At 40.6% G+C, this 19,576-nt stretch overlaps 1 protein-coding gene across 1 annotated transcript in view; it reads left to right on the top strand.

Annotated features, from left to right (window-relative positions):
- LOC135704995 (netrin receptor unc-5-like) overlaps nucleotides 1–18,443 on the top strand; it is a gene marked incomplete at its 5' end in the record, with an annotated part of 156,878 nt that extends 138,435 nt beyond the window's left edge. The window contains 3 exons of the mRNA XM_065226546.1: nucleotides 5,799–6,135; nucleotides 6,325–6,617; nucleotides 17,031–18,443. Coding sequence (XP_065082618.1) covers nucleotides 5,799–6,135; nucleotides 6,325–6,617; nucleotides 17,031–17,962 — 1,562 coding nt within the window. The remainder of the gene's footprint in view (nucleotides 1–5,798; nucleotides 6,136–6,324; nucleotides 6,618–17,030) is intronic.
- Nucleotides 18,444–19,576: the final 1,133 nt, after the last annotated feature.

The following is a 19,576-nucleotide window of genomic DNA, read 5'->3' as shown; positions in this document are numbered from 1 at the left end:
GCAGGGGCGGGATGTGCTGTCAAATCGGCATACTGAAAGTCCATCAAAGAGATGTAAATATGTAAGGCTCAGTGAATTTGTTATCTCTTTCGTTTCTCCCGCTGTTTAAACGGTTGAAGGAGTGTGACGTCAAACTAACTTCATCCATTTAATCAGCCGGAGAACGGAAGAGACGACAAATTTACTAGGCCTCACCTGTTTACGCTGATTTTCCACATGGGAATTTGGTTCCAAACATCAACAAACCATCGTTGCTTATGGCTTTGTTGTCATTTGGAACCAGTTATGCGAGGTAGGCGATGATTGTTCGTATTTGACAGGGTGGAAGGGCGTAAAAAATGAGAGTTCGCCACCTACAAAATATCCTGAGTACGGGTCACGCATGTTACATTGCCGTTTACCAGTATAAACAAATTGATCAGTTTATGAAAATAGAGGTTCACAAATATCCGGAAAAAGATGTTAACAAGACGTTCAAACCATGTTGACTGTCGAATTGTGCGAGTGTGTAGATATTTATAAGAAAAAAAGTACCACATAAAAAAACCAAATTCATAAAAATGTGTAAATCATGCAAGGGGTAGGTCACTCCGCACACCAATCTTGGGTCATCTTTTTTGACAGTGTGCTGCAAGTGTGCCGATTGTGTCGGTCATAGAACAAGCTGCGGTTGTTTGTAAAATACCCATCCTGGCAACCCAGTATTTCTGACGACTTGAATGTTTTGGTTTGAAATCGCAAGGATAATTCGGATTGAGGATGACCCGCGGGAAGAGGCGGGTGTGTGAAATTGTAGTGTTTTGTGTTCATAGGATAATAAAAGTCCTGTGTTTTAGGGTTTTAAAATGCGCTCAACGGCAGACTGGAAATTTAGTTTTTCATGATGTGAAAAGCAACGGTCTATCAGCGGTCGGAAAGAGTTGGAACCGGTTGGGAACGTTGTTGGAGACCAACTATAGAAGAGGATGATGAATATGACTTCTGTAGTTTGTTTTGTGTGAGTTACAGCATTATTTGGATTAAGGGTACTAATGGGTACTGATTAACTGCCTCTTTCTCTTGAGCCCAGTCTAGAACCTACATTTCGTATTTAGATCTATAAGTGAACCGAGAAATGAACTGCTGGTCTGAGTTCCTCTGGTATATTCAATTAGAGGACTTTACTGAATATACAGTAAACAGCACTTAATGTTGTGAACAACTTCAATGACAGTTGTCCGTCAGTGCTCCCAATTTATTTACAACAATCCAATACCTACTAGATTGTACTGAAGGTGTGCCGATAGATGTGCCCAAGCTGTGCCGAATCTAATTTCGACACTATGTGCTGAGTGACCTTCCCCTTGAAATCATTTCTGACGCAGAAGAACCTGGGGAACGTCATGCATGTAGTGAAAACCGGAAACTTCAGAATCGCTCCGAGTTGGCTGATGAAAGTAAGGATCACTTTGTTGCCAATAGCATTAGAGAGTTAGCAAGCAAAAAACTAGCCGTGGTTAGTTTTTCAAACGTCGCTGGAAGACCAGTGAGCTGAAATTTAAAACAATCAGGTAAAAAATCTCTCACGAATATTTACTCAGCTTTAAGAAAGATCTTAATCCGAGTGTTAATAACGCAGCCAATCCAATCGCAATAATTCCAATAACGCTTCAAATTCTGTGGCTGCTGCAGCAATTGCCAAGCAAACATGGAGTATCTATAAAGCAGTGGAAAATAATTTCAGATACGACAACAACTTGATGAAAGCGGTGGTATCGTATAGTAGTGCTCATTTGAAGAAATCTCCTTATCTTGACAGCTCGATGTTTTTTATCATTATCTTAAGATATTTATGTATGCATTGATAAGAATGGATGAGACAGATGGAACTGATAATAACAGTAAATTTAGAGAATAAACCATTGTATAATTATTTTATCATTTTAAACATTTTGAGATCATGCCAAAGTTACGATATCTTACGGTACCGAAGAGGACTACTTTAATCTCCAACAATCATATTCAGCTGTATTTTTTTCGATCCGTAATAGTTTTGTATCGTCAGTAGTCCATATACGCTTTCATAAACGACTAAGTTTACTTCAAAATACTTTTTCTCAAAAAACCCAAGATGAAATATTTGAAAACCATCACTGATTTGGTCGTTAGGATCCATTCTAACTTCCTGTGATGAATAAACTGAGGTACATGAAAGTTGCAAAAAAAGTGCCTTCAGACTGTGTCCCACATCAAATTGCGTCACGAAAAAAAAAGCGGTATAAAATTACCCATTGGGAATTTTCTCTTGAAAACTTGGGTAGAAGTAGTTTATAGTGTATTGTTCACACTGTATTTTTATCGCTGTCAGTTGGTTGGTCAGTTGGAAAAAATGGCGTCACCCGAAAAGCAACGTCGCGAATTGATTTTGCGCAAGCACCTAGAAAATCCTCAACTCTCTCATCGGGACATCGGAAAACAACTCGGAATCGTGCAGTCAACGGTGATTCGTGTGATTAAACGTTACTACGAAACTCTGAGCATCGAACGGAAGGGGACATGCGGTCAGAATGGATGTTCTATTAGTGATCAGGATCACAAGTGTGTCGTCAAAGCGTTTCAGCAGAATCCCAATGCTTCGGTCAAGGATGTCGCCAAAAAGTTGAATCTGTCCAAGTCTTTCGTTCAGAGAGCCAAGGACCGGGAGGGACTGCATACGCATAAAGTGCAGAAGGCTCCAAATCGTGACGAACGGCAAAATACGGTGGGAAAGTCACGGGCCACCTGGAAACTGTACACCCAGATACTGACGCAGCCTCATTGTCTCATCATGGGTGTTGAGATTTACGTCAAGGAGGGCACTGGCCTTTCCCATTCATCCGTGCGAATTGAGATTTCCAAACTAATTCCTCAAATCAAATTAAAACATCACTAGCGTGCATATGCTGGTTATCGACGGAACTACATCCAGCATGCTTGCCAGTTCAATGAAACCTTCAAGTACTTGTTGAGTTCATGAGAACAACAAGGCCCTTTCTTCCTTCCCTTAGCCATCTTGACATCCGAGTCGAGTTCATATCAATTTAATATCAACTACCGTTAAATAATGATGTAAACAACAATAATTTCATCAATTTACAACCATATTGGGGCGCGCAGCGGGCGGAGGCAGAGACAGCCTCCGAAAATTGGACCATTCTTAACCACCATTCAAACATCGTTTTCTGTTTGTCTGGAAAGGGTCGCCGGAGCAGACGCACCGCAAAAGGGTTCAACGTTTTATTTGATCTTCGTTACGATGGGAAAAAAGGAGCATCGATTCCGATGTTACGTAATATGATACCTTCTGTGTCCGTGTGTCGAAAATTTGCTCGCTTCTCAATTGCTTCGGCTTCATCTATGGGTTGGCTCCGTCCGGATGCTGGTGCTGTGAGATGCGGTTTATTAGAGAAAGGCACGGAGCAGCTAGCACATGTTGGTTGTTCTCGACGAGCTCAAGCGATCCCCCGAAGAACGAACGGAGTTTGCTTGGAAATTGGATCAAATAATGGTAAAAAATACTGTGGGATAATGATGCCCATTATTACCACTAGATTGCTGAACGGAGGGAAAAAGGGGTTTACTACTGTGCAGTGAAATTAAGAGCATATAGTGGAAAATTTCCTGTTTTCTTTTAATTGGTATATGTACATCTTGAATTTCGGTTTATAGTACTAGCTACGGTGGATTGCTGTTATTCAATACAATGTTTGTTGAAATTTGGATCGTTTTTACGGCGCAGGGCAACTATTTGTAAACGGTTGAAGGCATCATTTAGAAGAAACTTGATAAGGGGCTTTAATTGGTGAGACACGGTTGACAGCGTGTGAGGATTGGAAAGATTGTCATTTTTTTTTTGTCAATGAAAAGATGATGGTTCAAAACCCATGGATGAAAAGAGAATATGCATTTTGAGCAGTGCGGTCATGGTGAATTTAGAGCTGGTTATGTACTGATTTTATAGATCAGCGATCCATGCGCCCCCTTTCAAGAATGCTCATAATTATATCTAGGAATGTATAACTGCATGGCGTATTTCTACCGTAGAACCTGTCTGCAATCAGCCATAAACTTAAAAATACTAACAGGGAAGAGCACTCATGAAGTGTCATCAATTCGTCCTAGACTCGCATCTTGATAAGCCAAACCCCTAATCAAACCCATAAAGAACTTTTAATAGTTCCCACAATATTCCAGGAGTTAATAGAACTGCCTTGAAGTTTGTTCTGAATTTTTCAAACCACTCTGATGCTCACGAAACTTCCATTTTAATCCTTATACACCCTTGAAATTCTTTGGACAACTCTAAAGTTCCCTCATTTTTCCTAATGACCATTCTCTAAAGTTACCGATTTTTTTTCTGAAATAATAGGAAGTTCCTGAAGCTTAATGCATTTTCCAGAAGTTCAAGTTCAATATTTTTGTTATTTTCCTGAAGATAATGGAACTGCTCTGGGATTATCTGATCTTTCCTGAAGTACTAGGAACATCATCAAAATTCGTGTAATTCTCCTGTAGCTATTGGTACTGCGATGAACTTTATAGTATATAAGCTATGAACGCAGTGTTCTAGAAACCTTTAGAATTTCATACACAAGGATCAATCAATCAAATCAAAACCTTTCACCAACAACAACTAGCAGCAGCATTAGTCTCATTGGAGAAGCAGGCACAATCATCATGTTCATAGTCAGCAAATTCAACGAAATACTCTGAGTAGCAACATGCAATTGGACAACAGACTGGACGGCAATTCTATTTCACCACCTAGTTAAGGCACGTTTCCTCCGCTGAAAAGTCTCTTTAATATAGTAACCTAACTTAACGTTTCTCCAGTGAGGCCTCTGCAACTTCTGGCAAATATAATTAAATTCATTATTGTTTTAGACTTGCAAGAAGTAAAATCTAGTTAGTTCCTTTTCTGAAAACGTATCACAAAATCATGCGGTTTTAACTTATATATTGAGTTGCAACTTTCCTAAAAATCCCTAAAGTTCATTGAAAATCTTCTGTGATGATCTCGAAAAATTTCAGAATATTTCTAATCATTTTTATAGTTCTTTCTTGGTAGTATGGGAAACCCTCAAAATTTCCGATATTTTCAAGAAATTATGAAACTGCAATTATCTTCCCTGAAGCTACACCAATTCCTGAACTTTCTTTAAATCTTACGGTAATTAATTTAAAACACTCTCGTATTTACCTACAATCAGGCATGGAAAATCATTTACATTCATTTGCCTCTTACTTTTTTTCAACAGCATTCCGCAAAGTTCGTTTACTGCAGTTATTATAACAAAAACAAAATGTGGGTACACCTATTTGAATTACCATTAAAAAAAATCTTTAAATTGACGTTCTAAGATCACCAATAGCTTATTTAGTTAAGGAGTAATCTCTTCTGAAAGATGATTTTTTTAAGAATCACGAAAATCCAGGGTTGCAGCCGAGAGGGATCTAGGCACTTCAGAGCAAAATAAAAAAAAGGCATTTGTTCAGAATACCAAAATAAGCGTTTTGGCCAAGTTTGGCTCAAATGGGTGACATCGACCACAACTATTTAAAATTCTGTACCCACTTGAGCTGGAATGACCCAAATATTATCTACTCCCAATTGCGGTCTTTCGGGGAGAACATTATTCCATTATTTAATAAAGAAATATTAAATGTTCACACATGGTTGAGTTTTGTTCTTTGTATGATAATTTACTTGAAATGAACTCTAATTCAATCAGAATAAAGAGCTTGAACATTAAATCGTATTACTTTCCATTTCATTCCAGCATCCGATTGGATCTTCTACCTGGGACTCGGATTCATTGTCACCCTGTGCATCACTTTCTTCGTGTTCCTGGTTCATATCCGCCATCGCCAGAAGATGCCCTCGTACAGCATCACTAGAACCGCACCGGATCAGCACACCTACACGCACGAGTTCCAGAAGAAGCTCACTCATAACTCCAGCATCATCCCGGATATTAACATTCGGGTGAACAACTACGAGTACTCCAACGGAAGTACAATGGAAGCACCGAAGATACCCGGTCAGAATGTCCCTTTGCTACTTCCACGGTCCATTTCCACGGAGCACCACTACGACGAACCGCAGTTCACATCTAGGTACCGTCATTTTTTTGTTTCTTGCTGCAGTCCAAAGTCAAACCAAGACCAGTAATTAGTCCCAACATTATTGAATTACACACTGTTCCCGGAAAATTCGTCCCATCCATCACCCGCACTAATAGATATACACGAGACTAATCGTGATTAATTGATCCGGTTTTTTGTTTTGCTTCTGGATTCCTGTAGCTATTCGACGCCCATCGACAGCAAAAACCACGAGAAGGCTAATTTGTACCACCAACAACAACAGCAGCTAAAACAGCCACAACAATACCATCAGCATTTGTATCATCCGAACCACCCATCGTCACCCGCACCGACCGCGACATCCAGTCTGAAAAGCTCGCATCAACAACAACAACAACAACAGCAGAAACAGACAACCCTACAGAGCCAACCACCAGCACCACCCTCGCAGAAGAGCGGCGGGGGAGGACAGTACATCAGTTCGGAATCGTTGACCAGCAATACCAATACATGTGAGTGATTAGAGTACTGGGGAATGGCGCAATTATTTGTGGGGGTTCTGGTTATGAAGAACAAAGGTTTGGCTTTTCAGAGGGGTTGATGAATGAATCAATTGTGTTTTTTTGTTGGGGTTGGAGAAGTACTTTAAGTGATTGTATGAACTATCAGTAAGAGCTCACTATTTTGATTTGGGGGTATTCTAGGAGCGCGTGCGATATGTTCGATTAATCACTCTTGATTAGTGCTTCCATCGCGGGATGTCCTGGAATTAAAATCCCGGGATTGTGACATTTTCCGGGATTACCGAGTCCCGGGAAATAAATTTATAAATCCCGGGATCGCGTGAATGCCGGGATTTTTTTATCACTCTTTTACCCCATTATCAGAATCCAGAACTTTCACATCTTATGAAATATATCTCTTTCCTTCGTTTGTCATTCATTCTGATCTATCGAAAGTATGGTACACATATATCACTTTTTGTATATGATCATTGAACAAGAAGCACTCGTGAAAAATACGATCTAGCAGTGAAACAAACCGTGAACATTTTTATTAAATTTTATAATCGCGTATCTAGATGGTACATAGACGAAAATCAAGTTGAGCGTTGCGAGATTAACATAATTCATAGGTGATCGAAAAACCATTGAAATGCATTGTTAAGATGGTTGGAAGTACGTAGTACTAGTCTCAACTGATGAAAAAAAACTCAGTATTTGCAGTTTTTAGAGTCCTTCCTTAGATAAGCGAGCTGAATCTTGTAAAATGCTTACTCCTTCTGGAGGAACTTCTATATGTCACCGTTTTCTATCCTGGCTTCCATAGCTCTCCATCACTGTCTTTTGTTACGCACAAAGGTATGCATTGCCTTTACGGTTTTACCCGTTAGTATGTATTTAATATATTTAATCCTAAAGACAACCATAACATCACGTCACATTACCCAAGTAACAATTTTGGTTTTATGAGGGTTCTGTAGACCATGATTTAGACTTGGAGAATGCTATAAAACAGCGATAAAACCTGCAATTTTACTTGGGTAGGGAACTTCTTAGATGTCAAGAGACATTCATTTGATTTCAGAGAACTTTATAGAAGTTCGTGGATCTTCGTAAAACTTCAGGGACCATCATAGATCTTCAGGATACTTCGTAGAATGTTAAACAACTTCGTGGACGATGATTACGGAACATCGCATGAATTATTTTAAAGTTCAGCAAGCTGGGCAGAAATTAAGTTGTACCTATCGAAAAATTGAAATATGTAAGCTATGGACAAATCTGTGAAGTACGTACTGAAGTACTTCAATGAAGTTGATGGAATATCCCAGGATTTCGTTGAATATTCTACATATTCAGAGAACTTTATATTGGTTTTGAGTTCATGGAACTGAGTATAAGTTCAAGAAACTTCTTGAAAGTACAGGAATCTTCGTATAAATATGATAGAAATATAATATTATTCAAGACTTTTCAACTAAATCAAGTAATGTTCTGAAGATCTGCAACTGTTCAAAAATTCAAACGACATCTTTTAGACATCCTTCCAAGATGGAAGTTTGATTAGAGAGTATTTAAAGGATATGCAGTTGGTCCGAGATTTAAAGACCTCTGAATATTTTCAAGGCTTCAGGTGGATCAATTGTTATTCTGAAGATATTCTGTTCATAAAAATCAAATAACGTCTCTAGATAGTCTCTCAAGATTGCTGGTTGGTCAGATATTAGTGAATTCAGATTGATCAGGAAATCTGAAGATATTAAACTAGTCAAACATTCAATTGGCTCTCTCAATATGGTAGATCGGTTAGGAAGTACTTAAAGATCTCCAGCTGATCGAAGATCACAATAAAGGGTGTCCACGATGAAATTGCCACACACAAAATTGATTCGCAAAATTCGAGTTTTCATCCGATTGCCATCAAATTTTCAGGGATTGAGAAATAACTATTAAGCTTCATTTTACCATTTTACTCGTATTTTATTTACAGTCCATACGCAAATGCCCGCACCTTGGCCTTAACCCCGGCCATAAGGTTCTGCACAACCTGTGAATCAACCGTTTTTTGCATGTAAACCCATACTTTCTTCAGTTCCTCGACTGTCTTCACTACCTTAGGTCGTTTAAGAAGGTGCTGCTTCATAATCGCCCGGTACTTCTCGATGGGGCGGAGCTCCGGAGTGTTGGGAGGGTTGAACATTTTCGGCACGAAATTGACCTTATTGTCCCCCTACCACTTCAGCACGTCCTTGGAGTAGTGGCATGTGGCCAAATCCAGCCAGAAGATTGTTGGGACGTTGTGGGCCTTCAGGAGAGGAAGCAGCCGCTTCTCGAGGCACTCTTTTATGTACACCTGTCCGTTCATCGTGTCCTGGGTCACGAAAGGTGCACTCCGCTTCCCGCACGTGCAGATGGCTTGCCAAAACAGGAATTTCTTCGCAAATTTGGACATCTTCTGAGTGCGGACATGCTTCGGAACGCTGAACTTATCCTTGGCCGTGAAAAACAGGTTACCGGGGATCTGTTTGAAGTCGGCCTTCACATATGTTTCGTCGTCCATGATGCAGCATTCAACTTTCGTCAGCATGTTGAGGTACAACTTCCTGGCACGGGTTTTGGCCCAGCCTTAGTTTTGGCCTTCTGAACAAAACTTCGGCTTAGGTGCAGCTTCTTAGCCACATCCCTAACGGAGGCGTTCGGATTTCGGTTGAAGGCCCCAACTACGCGGTTGTGATTTTTGGTGTTGTACGGAATACTTTTTCCTTCACTTCTGGGCTTCCGATCGGTGGTCAACCGTTCCTCGAACCGCTTAATCACTCGCGACACCGTGGAATTCAGGATTCCCAACGTTTTAGCGATGGAACGATGCGAGAGATCCTTGTTCTCGTGATAAATGCGCAAGATTTTATCACGCACGAGCTGTTCTTTCGACTCCATTTCCGCGAGTTTTGATCACAGGACTTTAAAACTTGCAGGATGTAAATAATGCACTATGAACTAAATCCACCCAAATTTTCATTAAATTCTACCCAACGGTTAAAAAGTTAGAGCAATTTCATAGTGTGGCAATTTCATCGTGGACACCCTTTAAAGTTCTCTGGATATTTTTCAAGGTTTCAGGTTGATCAAGTATTATTGTGAAGATATTCTCCCAAAACTGTACGTTGATCAGGAAGTTTTCAAAGGATCTCCTGCTAATCGATTATTTCTGTAAAGTCCTGTGAATATTCAATTGGTTTAAGTTAAAATTTACAAAAATCCATCGGAAGCCTGCTTCAGCTTTCGCATGTCTTCAAACAGCTTCACAAATCATGAAATGTCTTCAAAATGTCTGCATGAAAAAAATACTTTCACGAAATTTTAAATGTCTTCAAAATGAAGATATGTCCTTAAATCTGGTGTACCTAGTATTGTAGGAATCTCAATTTTTAAATCTTTCTTCGAAGGAGATGAAACATACGAATATTAAAACAATTTACTATATTTGTTCACTTCCCGGAATCCCGGGATTTCCCGGGATATCAAATAAATATTTCTCGGATCCCTGGATGGTGGAAACCACCGGAAAATGGAAGCTCTACTTTTGATGATTGCTCAGCAAGCGATTGGTTGCAGTGATTTTCCTTATTAATGTTTCTCAAATGAACAATGAAGATTGACTTTCACTAAATGAATTTTGAAAACTGTCCAGGTATCACTTTCCCAACTTCTCTTAAGTAAATAATTAGCATTTCGAGCAGGGAAAACGTACAAGATTAACATTTTGAGTAGTTTGCTTTTTTAACTGCGCTCAGGACACATTTCTGACGACTTTCTCATCCAGAGCTATTTTGCAGATTTATTTAATTTATGTAGAGCTTGGCTTCTTATGACACCTATGATGTGAGGCAACCTGATTTGAACTATATATCGCAGACAAAGGTTGATGAAGATCTGTACAGGTTAAGCACTCTAAACTGTATGATCTAGTGACTGTATCCTATCAAATGCATTGACTAAAACATAAAATTTCGATACTGCGTCGGAATTAGATGGTATAATAACGACCCTCTATAGTATGAACTACATTTGCATTTTGACAAAAGTTGTATATTAGCCTTTTGTTTCCATATAGGGGAAATGACGGCTTCGGCATGACAGACTATTTTCGGCAACCCAAATTGAAACACTATTTTCACTGGATTTTCTTACGAAAACACTTCGCTGAATGCATGCAAACGATTCTTTATGCTTTCAGCTTCAATTTGACTATATTTTTACCACTGAGAAAAAGCAATCTAGCAAGGTTTTCTTGAAATGAAACACACGCACTACAAATTGTAGCTGATTTCGAGTTGCCGATAATAGAACAGCAGATTTACATGCAGTTCAAATGGAACGGTTGCCGAAGAAAAACTGGTTGCCGACAATACTCGCTCTCACTAGAGAAGATTTGAGCTTTGTAAATGCGTTTCAAAACAGTTTTTGACAATTCTTTCGACTGAAATTGTTAGAGCAGCTGGCAGCAAAAGATTGTAAACAAACCAATACTGCATATGTGTGCGTTCCTTAGAGAAAAAGGCTATAGAAAGAAGGTCGCTGCTTAGGTTGCCGAGAATACGTAAATTCCCCTAGGAAACTACTTTGACAGCAGAAACAGATATGGACCATTTCCTTAATATATTGCTCACTGGCAATCGAAGAACATTCCAATTAATTTATTCAACTACAGTTGACGATCATTTCTCATTGCGAGAAGACGCTTTTGTACAATCGCCGCGCTGAAAGTCATATAATTAGCTACCGTTCGTGTGTGTTTCCTTGTCAGCCCTAACCGGCTACCTTTGTAAGGAAAAGGAAAACAAAAAGATGTCCAGTGTAATCGTCAAGAACATACTGAATTTCCAGTTCCCGGATGGAGCCCCTGGACCCACCGTTGTAGAAATTGGTCGGTTTGTCAAAGGGTTTGATGCGGATAAAGCAGACATGGAAACAGGCTACAAACTTTCCGATGAAAGGGTTGTTTGCATCAAATTCAGATCTGAAAGAGCAATGAAGGAGGCTCTCCTGCACAACCCGGAGGTTCATACGTTCCACTACTCCAATGGTCAATCCGTGGAAGTTCGTATGACGGTCGCTGGAGGGTGTATCCGCTACGTGAGGATCTTCGATCTCACCCCGGAGATATCGGATATTGACGTATCGTTGGTACTCGGAAAGTATGGAACCGTGAAACGCATGATCCGCGAGAAGTTCCCGGCGGAATTGGAGCTAGATCTCTTTACCGGTGTCCGTGGGGTGTACATGGACATCAAAAAGGACATCCCATCAACCATCCATTTCCCCAACCGCCGAGGGAGAATCTACTACGAGGGACTGAGACAGAAGTGTTTTTTGTGTAAGCAGGAAGGGCATCTGAAAGTGAAATGTCCACAGAACAACGCACAGCAAGAATCAAGAAAGGATATGGAAGCAAAGCAGGAAGCGGAAAAAAATGAAGAAGACGGCAGCTAAAGCGAGCCAAAAGGAAGAGGTGGACGTACCTTGCAATAACACATATGCTGGAGCCGTTCAGGGAGCGGCATCATCGTCTAAAAACAGTAGCAATTTGGAGCTGTCAATGGTCAGGTTAGCCTCAGCCGGGGTGTCCAGCCCGAAGCAGATTCAGGATTCAGAGGTTTCCATCGTTGAGGTGTTGGAGGAACAAGAAGCAAGTGTCGTGGACAAGCCCGCTGAAGCTGAAAAAGTACCGGAACAGGAGTCGAGCGATGAGGAGATGACCGACGGACAAGAGCGGTCGAACAAGCGACCCCTTGTTTCAAGCAGCAAATCGGAATCAGAGGAAAACGGCCAGGATTTCGTCACGGTTGATAGCAAGAGCAGGAAATCTCGTAAGCAGAAGCGCGGCGGTGGTTTGCCAACGGAGCAGAACCCGCTGGAAGTGATAGCTGCAGGGTCCAGTAGCGAAGCTAGATCTAAAAGTTCCAGATCACTTCGAAGTATGACGAATCGATCACGCTCTCGAAGTGGTGTGAAGGTAAGCAAGGCTGATCTTCGGAAGTGTTAGTGACAATCGAGATCAGCTGACTTTGACATATGACGACATTGGCAAGCAACGTCAAACGGACCTTCTTTATCGATAATACGTAACACCCGTTACTGAATACTCGATACTTTGTAAACAAAGAGATGAATTACGTAAGGAAAATCTGTACTGTGAATATTAATTGCTCAAGGAATTCATCATACGCCACGATTTGGATGCTGTTTTCCTGCAAGAAGTGTCGTTCAATGATTTTAGCTTTCTGCCTTCACATCACGCAATTGTCAACCGTAGTGAGCAGAACGTTGGTGCAGCAATACTTATAAGGAAAACTATTCCTTTCGAGCAGATCATGATGGACCCATCTGGACGCATCATCTCCGTTGTTGTCGACGGAGTGAACTTAGTGAATATTTATGGTCACTCTGGAACGCAATACAATGTCGAAAGGGATGATCTTTTTCAAAATCTGATATCCCCGCACTTAAGCAAAGGAAATTTAATGATCTTGGGAGGGGACTTTAACTGCATCCTGGATACGTTAGACAGCAAAAGTAAAAACAAGAGCTGCTGCAAAAGGCTGCGCACTCTAGTAAACCTGTTTAAGCTAGAGGATTTGGGATCCGCAGGCCGCCAATACACCTTCTTGAGGCATAATTCTGGCTCCCGATTAGACAGATTTTACTGTGACAAAGATTTTGTTCATCGAGCTAAAAAGTACGAGACTCTTCCAGTGCCCTTCTCTGATCATCACGCGGTAGTGCTTACGTTTGAAATCAACCCACAGGATGCCACTCCCATCCTTGGAAGGAGCCATTGGAAGATAAACGATTTTCTACTCAAGGATGAAGGCACATCTGAAGGTTTCATTCGAGTCTTGGCAGAGCTAAGGCAACGTCGCAAACACGAGATGAACTTTTCGGAGTGGTTGTCGTACGATTTCAAAAGCAAGGTAAAACATTACTACAAGAACAAGTCTTATGAGTTCAAACAAACTAACGCAAGGAAGAAGGCAAAACACTACAATAAACTAAACAAATTGATGGAACAGCAAGCAAAAGGTTTAAACGTGCTGGAGAGGATGAACGCGGTCAAGTCTGCTATCGTCGATGTCGAAGAGCAACGTCTTTCCAGTTTCCGCGGAAAGGTGCAACCGTCAACAATGCTTGAAAGCGAAAAATTGAGCATGTATCAAGTTTCGAAATTAGTAAAACGCGGTCACAACACACCAGTGATGAGTCTGCACTCACCAGATGGTCTAACTACAAAGCAATTAGTACATAATCACTTTGAGGAACAGTTCCGGAAGTCGCAAAACCAGCAAGCAGATTATGCTGCGCTTCAGCACGTTCGCAAATCGTTACCTCGAGATCTTGGAGTCAACCTTGTGTCACCAATAGAAGAAGAGGAGCTTCGCGTAACTATTCAAAATGCAACAAAAAATAAATCACCTGGGCCTGACGGTCTAACTTACGAATTTTACGAGAAACACTTTCATTCTCTCAAACAAGATCTGTTGCGTCTCTTCAATGGATTTTTGGATGGCTCCATTCCTATGCAAGAAAACTTTGCGAAGGGAATAATCATTTTAATTCCGAAGTCGAAGGATCGAAATGACTTGCAGAACTATAGACCGATCAGTTTGCTGAATACAGACTACAAGATTCTCACCAAAATTTGTGCAAGCAGACTCAAGGCTTGCATGAATTCACTAGTAGGTGAAGGTCAAACTGCAGGGCTGGAGGGGAAGTCTTTTGTGCAAAACCTGGATAAGATAAGAACGGTCATAGCAAGGATGCAGCAGAGTAAACGAGTAAAGATCACGCTACTCAGTGTGGATCTTCAGAAAGCTTTCGATTCGGTGGACCATGGTCGGCTTTGGGAAACACTGGAGAAACTCAAAATTCCAACGCAGTTTATAACATTCATCCGGAGACTGTATGCCGATGCGTCATCACAAGTTATGGTGAATGGGTTTCTCACTGCTTCCATAAAAATCGATCGTTCCGTGCGGCAGGGTTGCCCACTCTCGATGCTTTTGTTTTCGCTCTATGTGGAACCTCTCATCCGTCAACTTCATGATAGTACGTTAGGCTTAATGATTGATGGTAACGTGATAAAACTAATGGCATACGCAGACGATTTAACGTTGATCGTGAGGAGTGACAAGGAATTTGATCTTGTAATGTCTGTCATAAATGAGTTTGCACTACAGGCTGCTATATGTATTAACTTTGAGAAATCGGGTTATATTAGATTCAACAACTGCAAGCTGGGCCCCCAAATGATCCAAGAGAAACAACAAATGAAAATATTAGGAATAATAGTTAAAGACAAATGCTAATCAAAACATATTATCCTTAAACAGTAAAAAATGGATTGAAGATGCAAAAAAACTATCAAACAATAATTGTATAGAAAATAATAGGAGTTTATACTAATATAGTAACAGGTTTCCTAATGACTACTGACTACTGATATTAGGCAGAATATAATTTTTCAACAAACACGTGTCGGTCGAATTAGGATTTATCCCAGGCTACTATTGTAGAAAAACGTAATTGATTGATATTGGGCGGAACGCGTCGGAATGTTTAGAAAAATAGGGCACACGTTTGATCCGGTTTAAGATACATTGTTGACTGCTTTCGGGAACGTGATTTCATTATAATAACTTGTTTACTTGTTTAACTATTGAACGTCGCGTGAAAGTGGAACTTAATGAAGGCATCAGTGCTTTTTCGTAACTTTTAGTTTTCGGATTAGAAAAATCATCGGTTGCAGGACAGTGTTACCGATTTATATTGGATAATCCAAAGCTATGTTGATCATTATAACATTAAATTTTGAATAACAAATGATAAGACAATCTTATTCAAATGTCGTAATAATACCTCTGACCAAGGAAAAATGATTTATATAGTTTTCATAAAAATTTACGATACAAATACTAATGAGGAAAGGAATTCCGCATTTCCTTTTTCCCAAGTCCTTTTCCTCTCCTTCCCTTCCCTTCTTCTCTTTTCAGAAAGCGAGTAATGGCGCTATAACCATATGCCATATAGGGCTAGGACAAGAGTTAGTGCTCAGGTCCCAACCGCTAGAAGAAAATGGTAGCGAGCAAGGGCGCTATAACCTAGGCGAATACAGCATTCCCTCCGTATAGGTTACGTCCGCACACCGCTCTCTGTTGTCCTTCGACTGAGGTCGGCTGGATCGATTGAGGGATGGCAGTGGGTTGGCGGTGCCGTCCACGCTTGTACGGAGGGAGGACTGTACGGGGTAAATACCTGTGTTCCATCCCAGGAGATCGGACAACCAAGGAGTGTACATTAACTTTCTTAGCTCTGTCACTCCCAACGATTTATATAGCCTATTTTCAAATCCTGCATACGGAGCGGTTGGTACGGTATGTCCCCGCTCTTTGATTACCTGTGGATTAAATGTTAACCACTGTCTATACTTATTAAGTAGACATGGTAAACATTCACTTCCACAAAAATTAACTAAACGCTACACAGTAGGCCTGGCCGCTTTATTGTTTGTTTCACATCCTTGATGTGCAGCAGGCATTAATAATGACAAGAAAAATGATAGATGTATCATTTTCCAGGATTCTTTCAAGTACTGGCTGTGTATGTGTAGACTAGACTAGACTAGACTAGACTAGAAAATAATAGGAGTTTATACAACTATTTCATAAGCGAAATGAAAACACAACCAATAATTCAGGAAAAGTATCCACATACGTGGTGGGACTGCATATGGGAAAATATTAATCAAAGTTTCCTCAGTTCAAATGCTAGATCAATTCTTTATCTTGTTTTCAATGATGTTATTCCAAACAAAGTTAAATTGTATAACTATACTGACAAAGTTAATAATAACCTCTGCGAAATTTGCAAAAAGCCTGATACAAACATTCATCGAATAAAAAAATGCAACCATTCCGGGTTAGTCTGGAAATGGATACAAAATGTCATAGCAAAAAATCTAAAAATCAAACTGCAATCACCAGAAGAAATTTTGTATTACGGTATATCGAAGAAAAGCCATAAAAAGAAAGCAGTATTATTTATAGTAGTTGAGGCAATGGCGTATAACGTTATACATTACAAAAATCTAAGTTTATATTCTTTTCAAAAAATAATAAGGGATTATAGATGGAATAACAGAAAAGCATTCAATATAAACTTTAAAACATATCTTAACATCTGTTAACTAAATAACCAATGTTAAGATTTTCAGTCATAATTATTACTATTTGTGTTTATAGATGCTACATGAAACAGTTATAATTTTTATATTTTTATAATACTCAGATAATAAAGACAATTTGTTAAAAAAAAACTACTGCTCACCAAAGCTAACCAGAAAACCTTTTTCCCTTCCTCCCCCAGCAAACTCCACCTACGCGGTCGCAACCACGGAATCCCTCGAGACGTCCAGCTCCAACGAGGCCATGTACAAATCGAACAGCATGCGTCAGGTGGTCACCTCGGACGGTGGCTGGCTCGAGCTGAACCATCTCCAAACATCGCTTTCCATCCCGGAGGGAGCGCTCCCGGAAACCCTCAAGATCAACGTGTTTCTCGCCGTCATGTACGACTCCAAAGATACGATTCTAGTCGAAAACCAAATCACCCACATCAGCCCGACGATCGTCTGCGGTCCGGCCAAGAGCAGCTTCTCCAAGCCGCTGATCCTCAAGGTGCCACACTGTGCCGAAGATATCAGCAATTGGAAAATCTCCCTCTTCTACAAGGAGGAAGTGACGAACTGTTGGAAGAAGATTGCATCGTCGGAAAATGACGTCCCTAGTCCGCAGGCTTACATTCAGCTCGACCTGAAGAATGCCTACATCATGACCCGAAAGCTGGGCAAGTACATACTCGGAGGGGAAAACCTCTCGCCGGACGTCTCCGTTATGAAACGACTTAAGATTTACATGTTCGGCCCCAGCCGGAAGCCGGAAACGGATTTCAACATTCGCGTCTACATCCTGGAAGACTATCCCAGTGCGCTGGAGCATTGCTCGATCATCGAAAGCCGAATGGGCTACTTCATGATTGGCCAGAGTTCACCGTTCCACTTTCTCAACAACAAGCAGAACATGATCCTCAGGATCAACTGTTCCGGTGGATGGACATCGAAGGTCGATACCGCTACTCAGAGGATTCCCTTCAATCACGTGTGGAAGAACATGTCAATTTTGCACTGTGAGTTCATGCTGCAGAAGGTGGTCAACGAGATTCCCTGCCTGAGGGTGGAACTGGCCGTCGAGCAGGAGAACGGCACGAAAGTGCTCATCACGTCGGTGGCATTTTCGTGATAGTACATGCGGAAGGCTCTGGAAAAGTTGATGACGATCTAGCGGAGCGAGCGGTCAAGGTTATGGACGATCGACGAAGGAACAAAAGAACGGTATTCATCGTGTAGCCTCTGATGGTGTAGTGATATTATTGAATCCAAGCAAATGGGGACGCATTCCCGATGGATGTAGGTGTAAGCGTGTATAAGGTAGGAAAATATTTATTGGAAACAGCAGGATTACGACGAACTAGATTCGAGTAGGATGTGTATTGCCCGAATCGAAGTGCGCTATTGTTTATCGACAGTTGCAGTAAGTAAACTTGTTATTACGAATGTGCATTCAAAGGTTAGTCTGTAGGATCGATAAGCCAAACAGAGTTGAAAACACGGTAAGTCGAAAAATGTTCAAAACCATGAAGAAAGAGAAGAATGGTGTAGATTAAATTAGTAGTTGTTAAATAAGACTGATCGTGAGGAACAATAAAGAGTTGGAAAATAGAGTCTATGTTTTCAATTAACGGTCGATTGATGACATTCGAATGGTTCCACTTTCTACCAGGTTTATACATTGAGTTCCTTGTTTCCTGTTTTTCAGTCATACACAATATTTTCCCCACAGTTCCAATGCAAGTACATATTTGTAACTATCATTAATCTACAGAACTAGTAAGTATTTTTTAATGAATACGTTTATTTGTTAAGGCTTGGAGCAAAGAAGAATACTAAGATGAAACAGTATGACGAAAAACTTTCTATTTTAGTGTCCTCTTTCACGGTCTTTTTCATCCAATATGCAAGGTAATTTTGTGGTTTTGCTGCCCCCTCGGTAGAGATGAAATTTTGCGCTTTATCAAAATAATCACACCAAAATCAGAGATGTCTCATTCTTTAATTACTCGATTAGCAACTAATCGATTTTTGTTTGTTCGCTGTGCTGTCATTTTTCCACCAATTAGAGTACAGCACATGTTTGAAACGATGGGTGATGATCCTTTGCAGAAGTTGATTGTTTTTCCTTGCCTTGTTTTCCGTCGATCTTGATTTCCGTGCTGAGCACCAATGCTACCGAAGCCATGAGGTAGCTCCTATACCTGGACCCTACCTATTGACCTATCAGCTCATGAACCGGGGACCAACGGCAGAGATGTTATGTCTCAGAACATCTCGGCGCCGCCGACTGGGATTGAACGCAGGCCTACTGGGGTGAGAGGTAATCACGCTTACCACTACACCACCGGCGCCGCTGGAGAAGTTGATGGTTAGCATGATATAACCGACTTCAAATATTTTACTTTTCCGTTCGTTAATCGATTAACCGATTATTCGAATGAAAATCGGCCATCACAAGATGAATGTGAAACGTCATTTCAAATATAAGGACCGTACATAAATAATGATACAATTTGAATGGGACCGGGACTAATCACAAATTACGTCCCCATGGTAACTGAAATAAATACGAGTGCTGACCGGTGGCTTGGAAGCTCTATCTACTGAATTGTTCTGTTTTCTCCCGTGTGGTAAAACGTGGATTTTAATAACTCTGCCATTGCCAATTCGGTTTCAACGAACCCTGTGGATTATAATGATGCTATTGAAATACGTCAAATAGCAACATTTCAAACTTGCCATT

Source organism: Ochlerotatus camptorhynchus, unplaced genomic scaffold, assembly GCF_037179485.1.
Source record: "Ochlerotatus camptorhynchus isolate MF236.1 unplaced genomic scaffold, CSIRO-AGI_Acam_v1.1 ptg000255l, whole genome shotgun sequence".
In the NCBI taxonomy this organism is placed as follows: domain Eukaryota; kingdom Metazoa; phylum Arthropoda; class Insecta; order Diptera; family Culicidae; genus Ochlerotatus; species Ochlerotatus camptorhynchus.
Note: the sequence above shows the minus strand (reverse complement) of the source record. Positions and strands in the feature narration are given on the sequence as shown.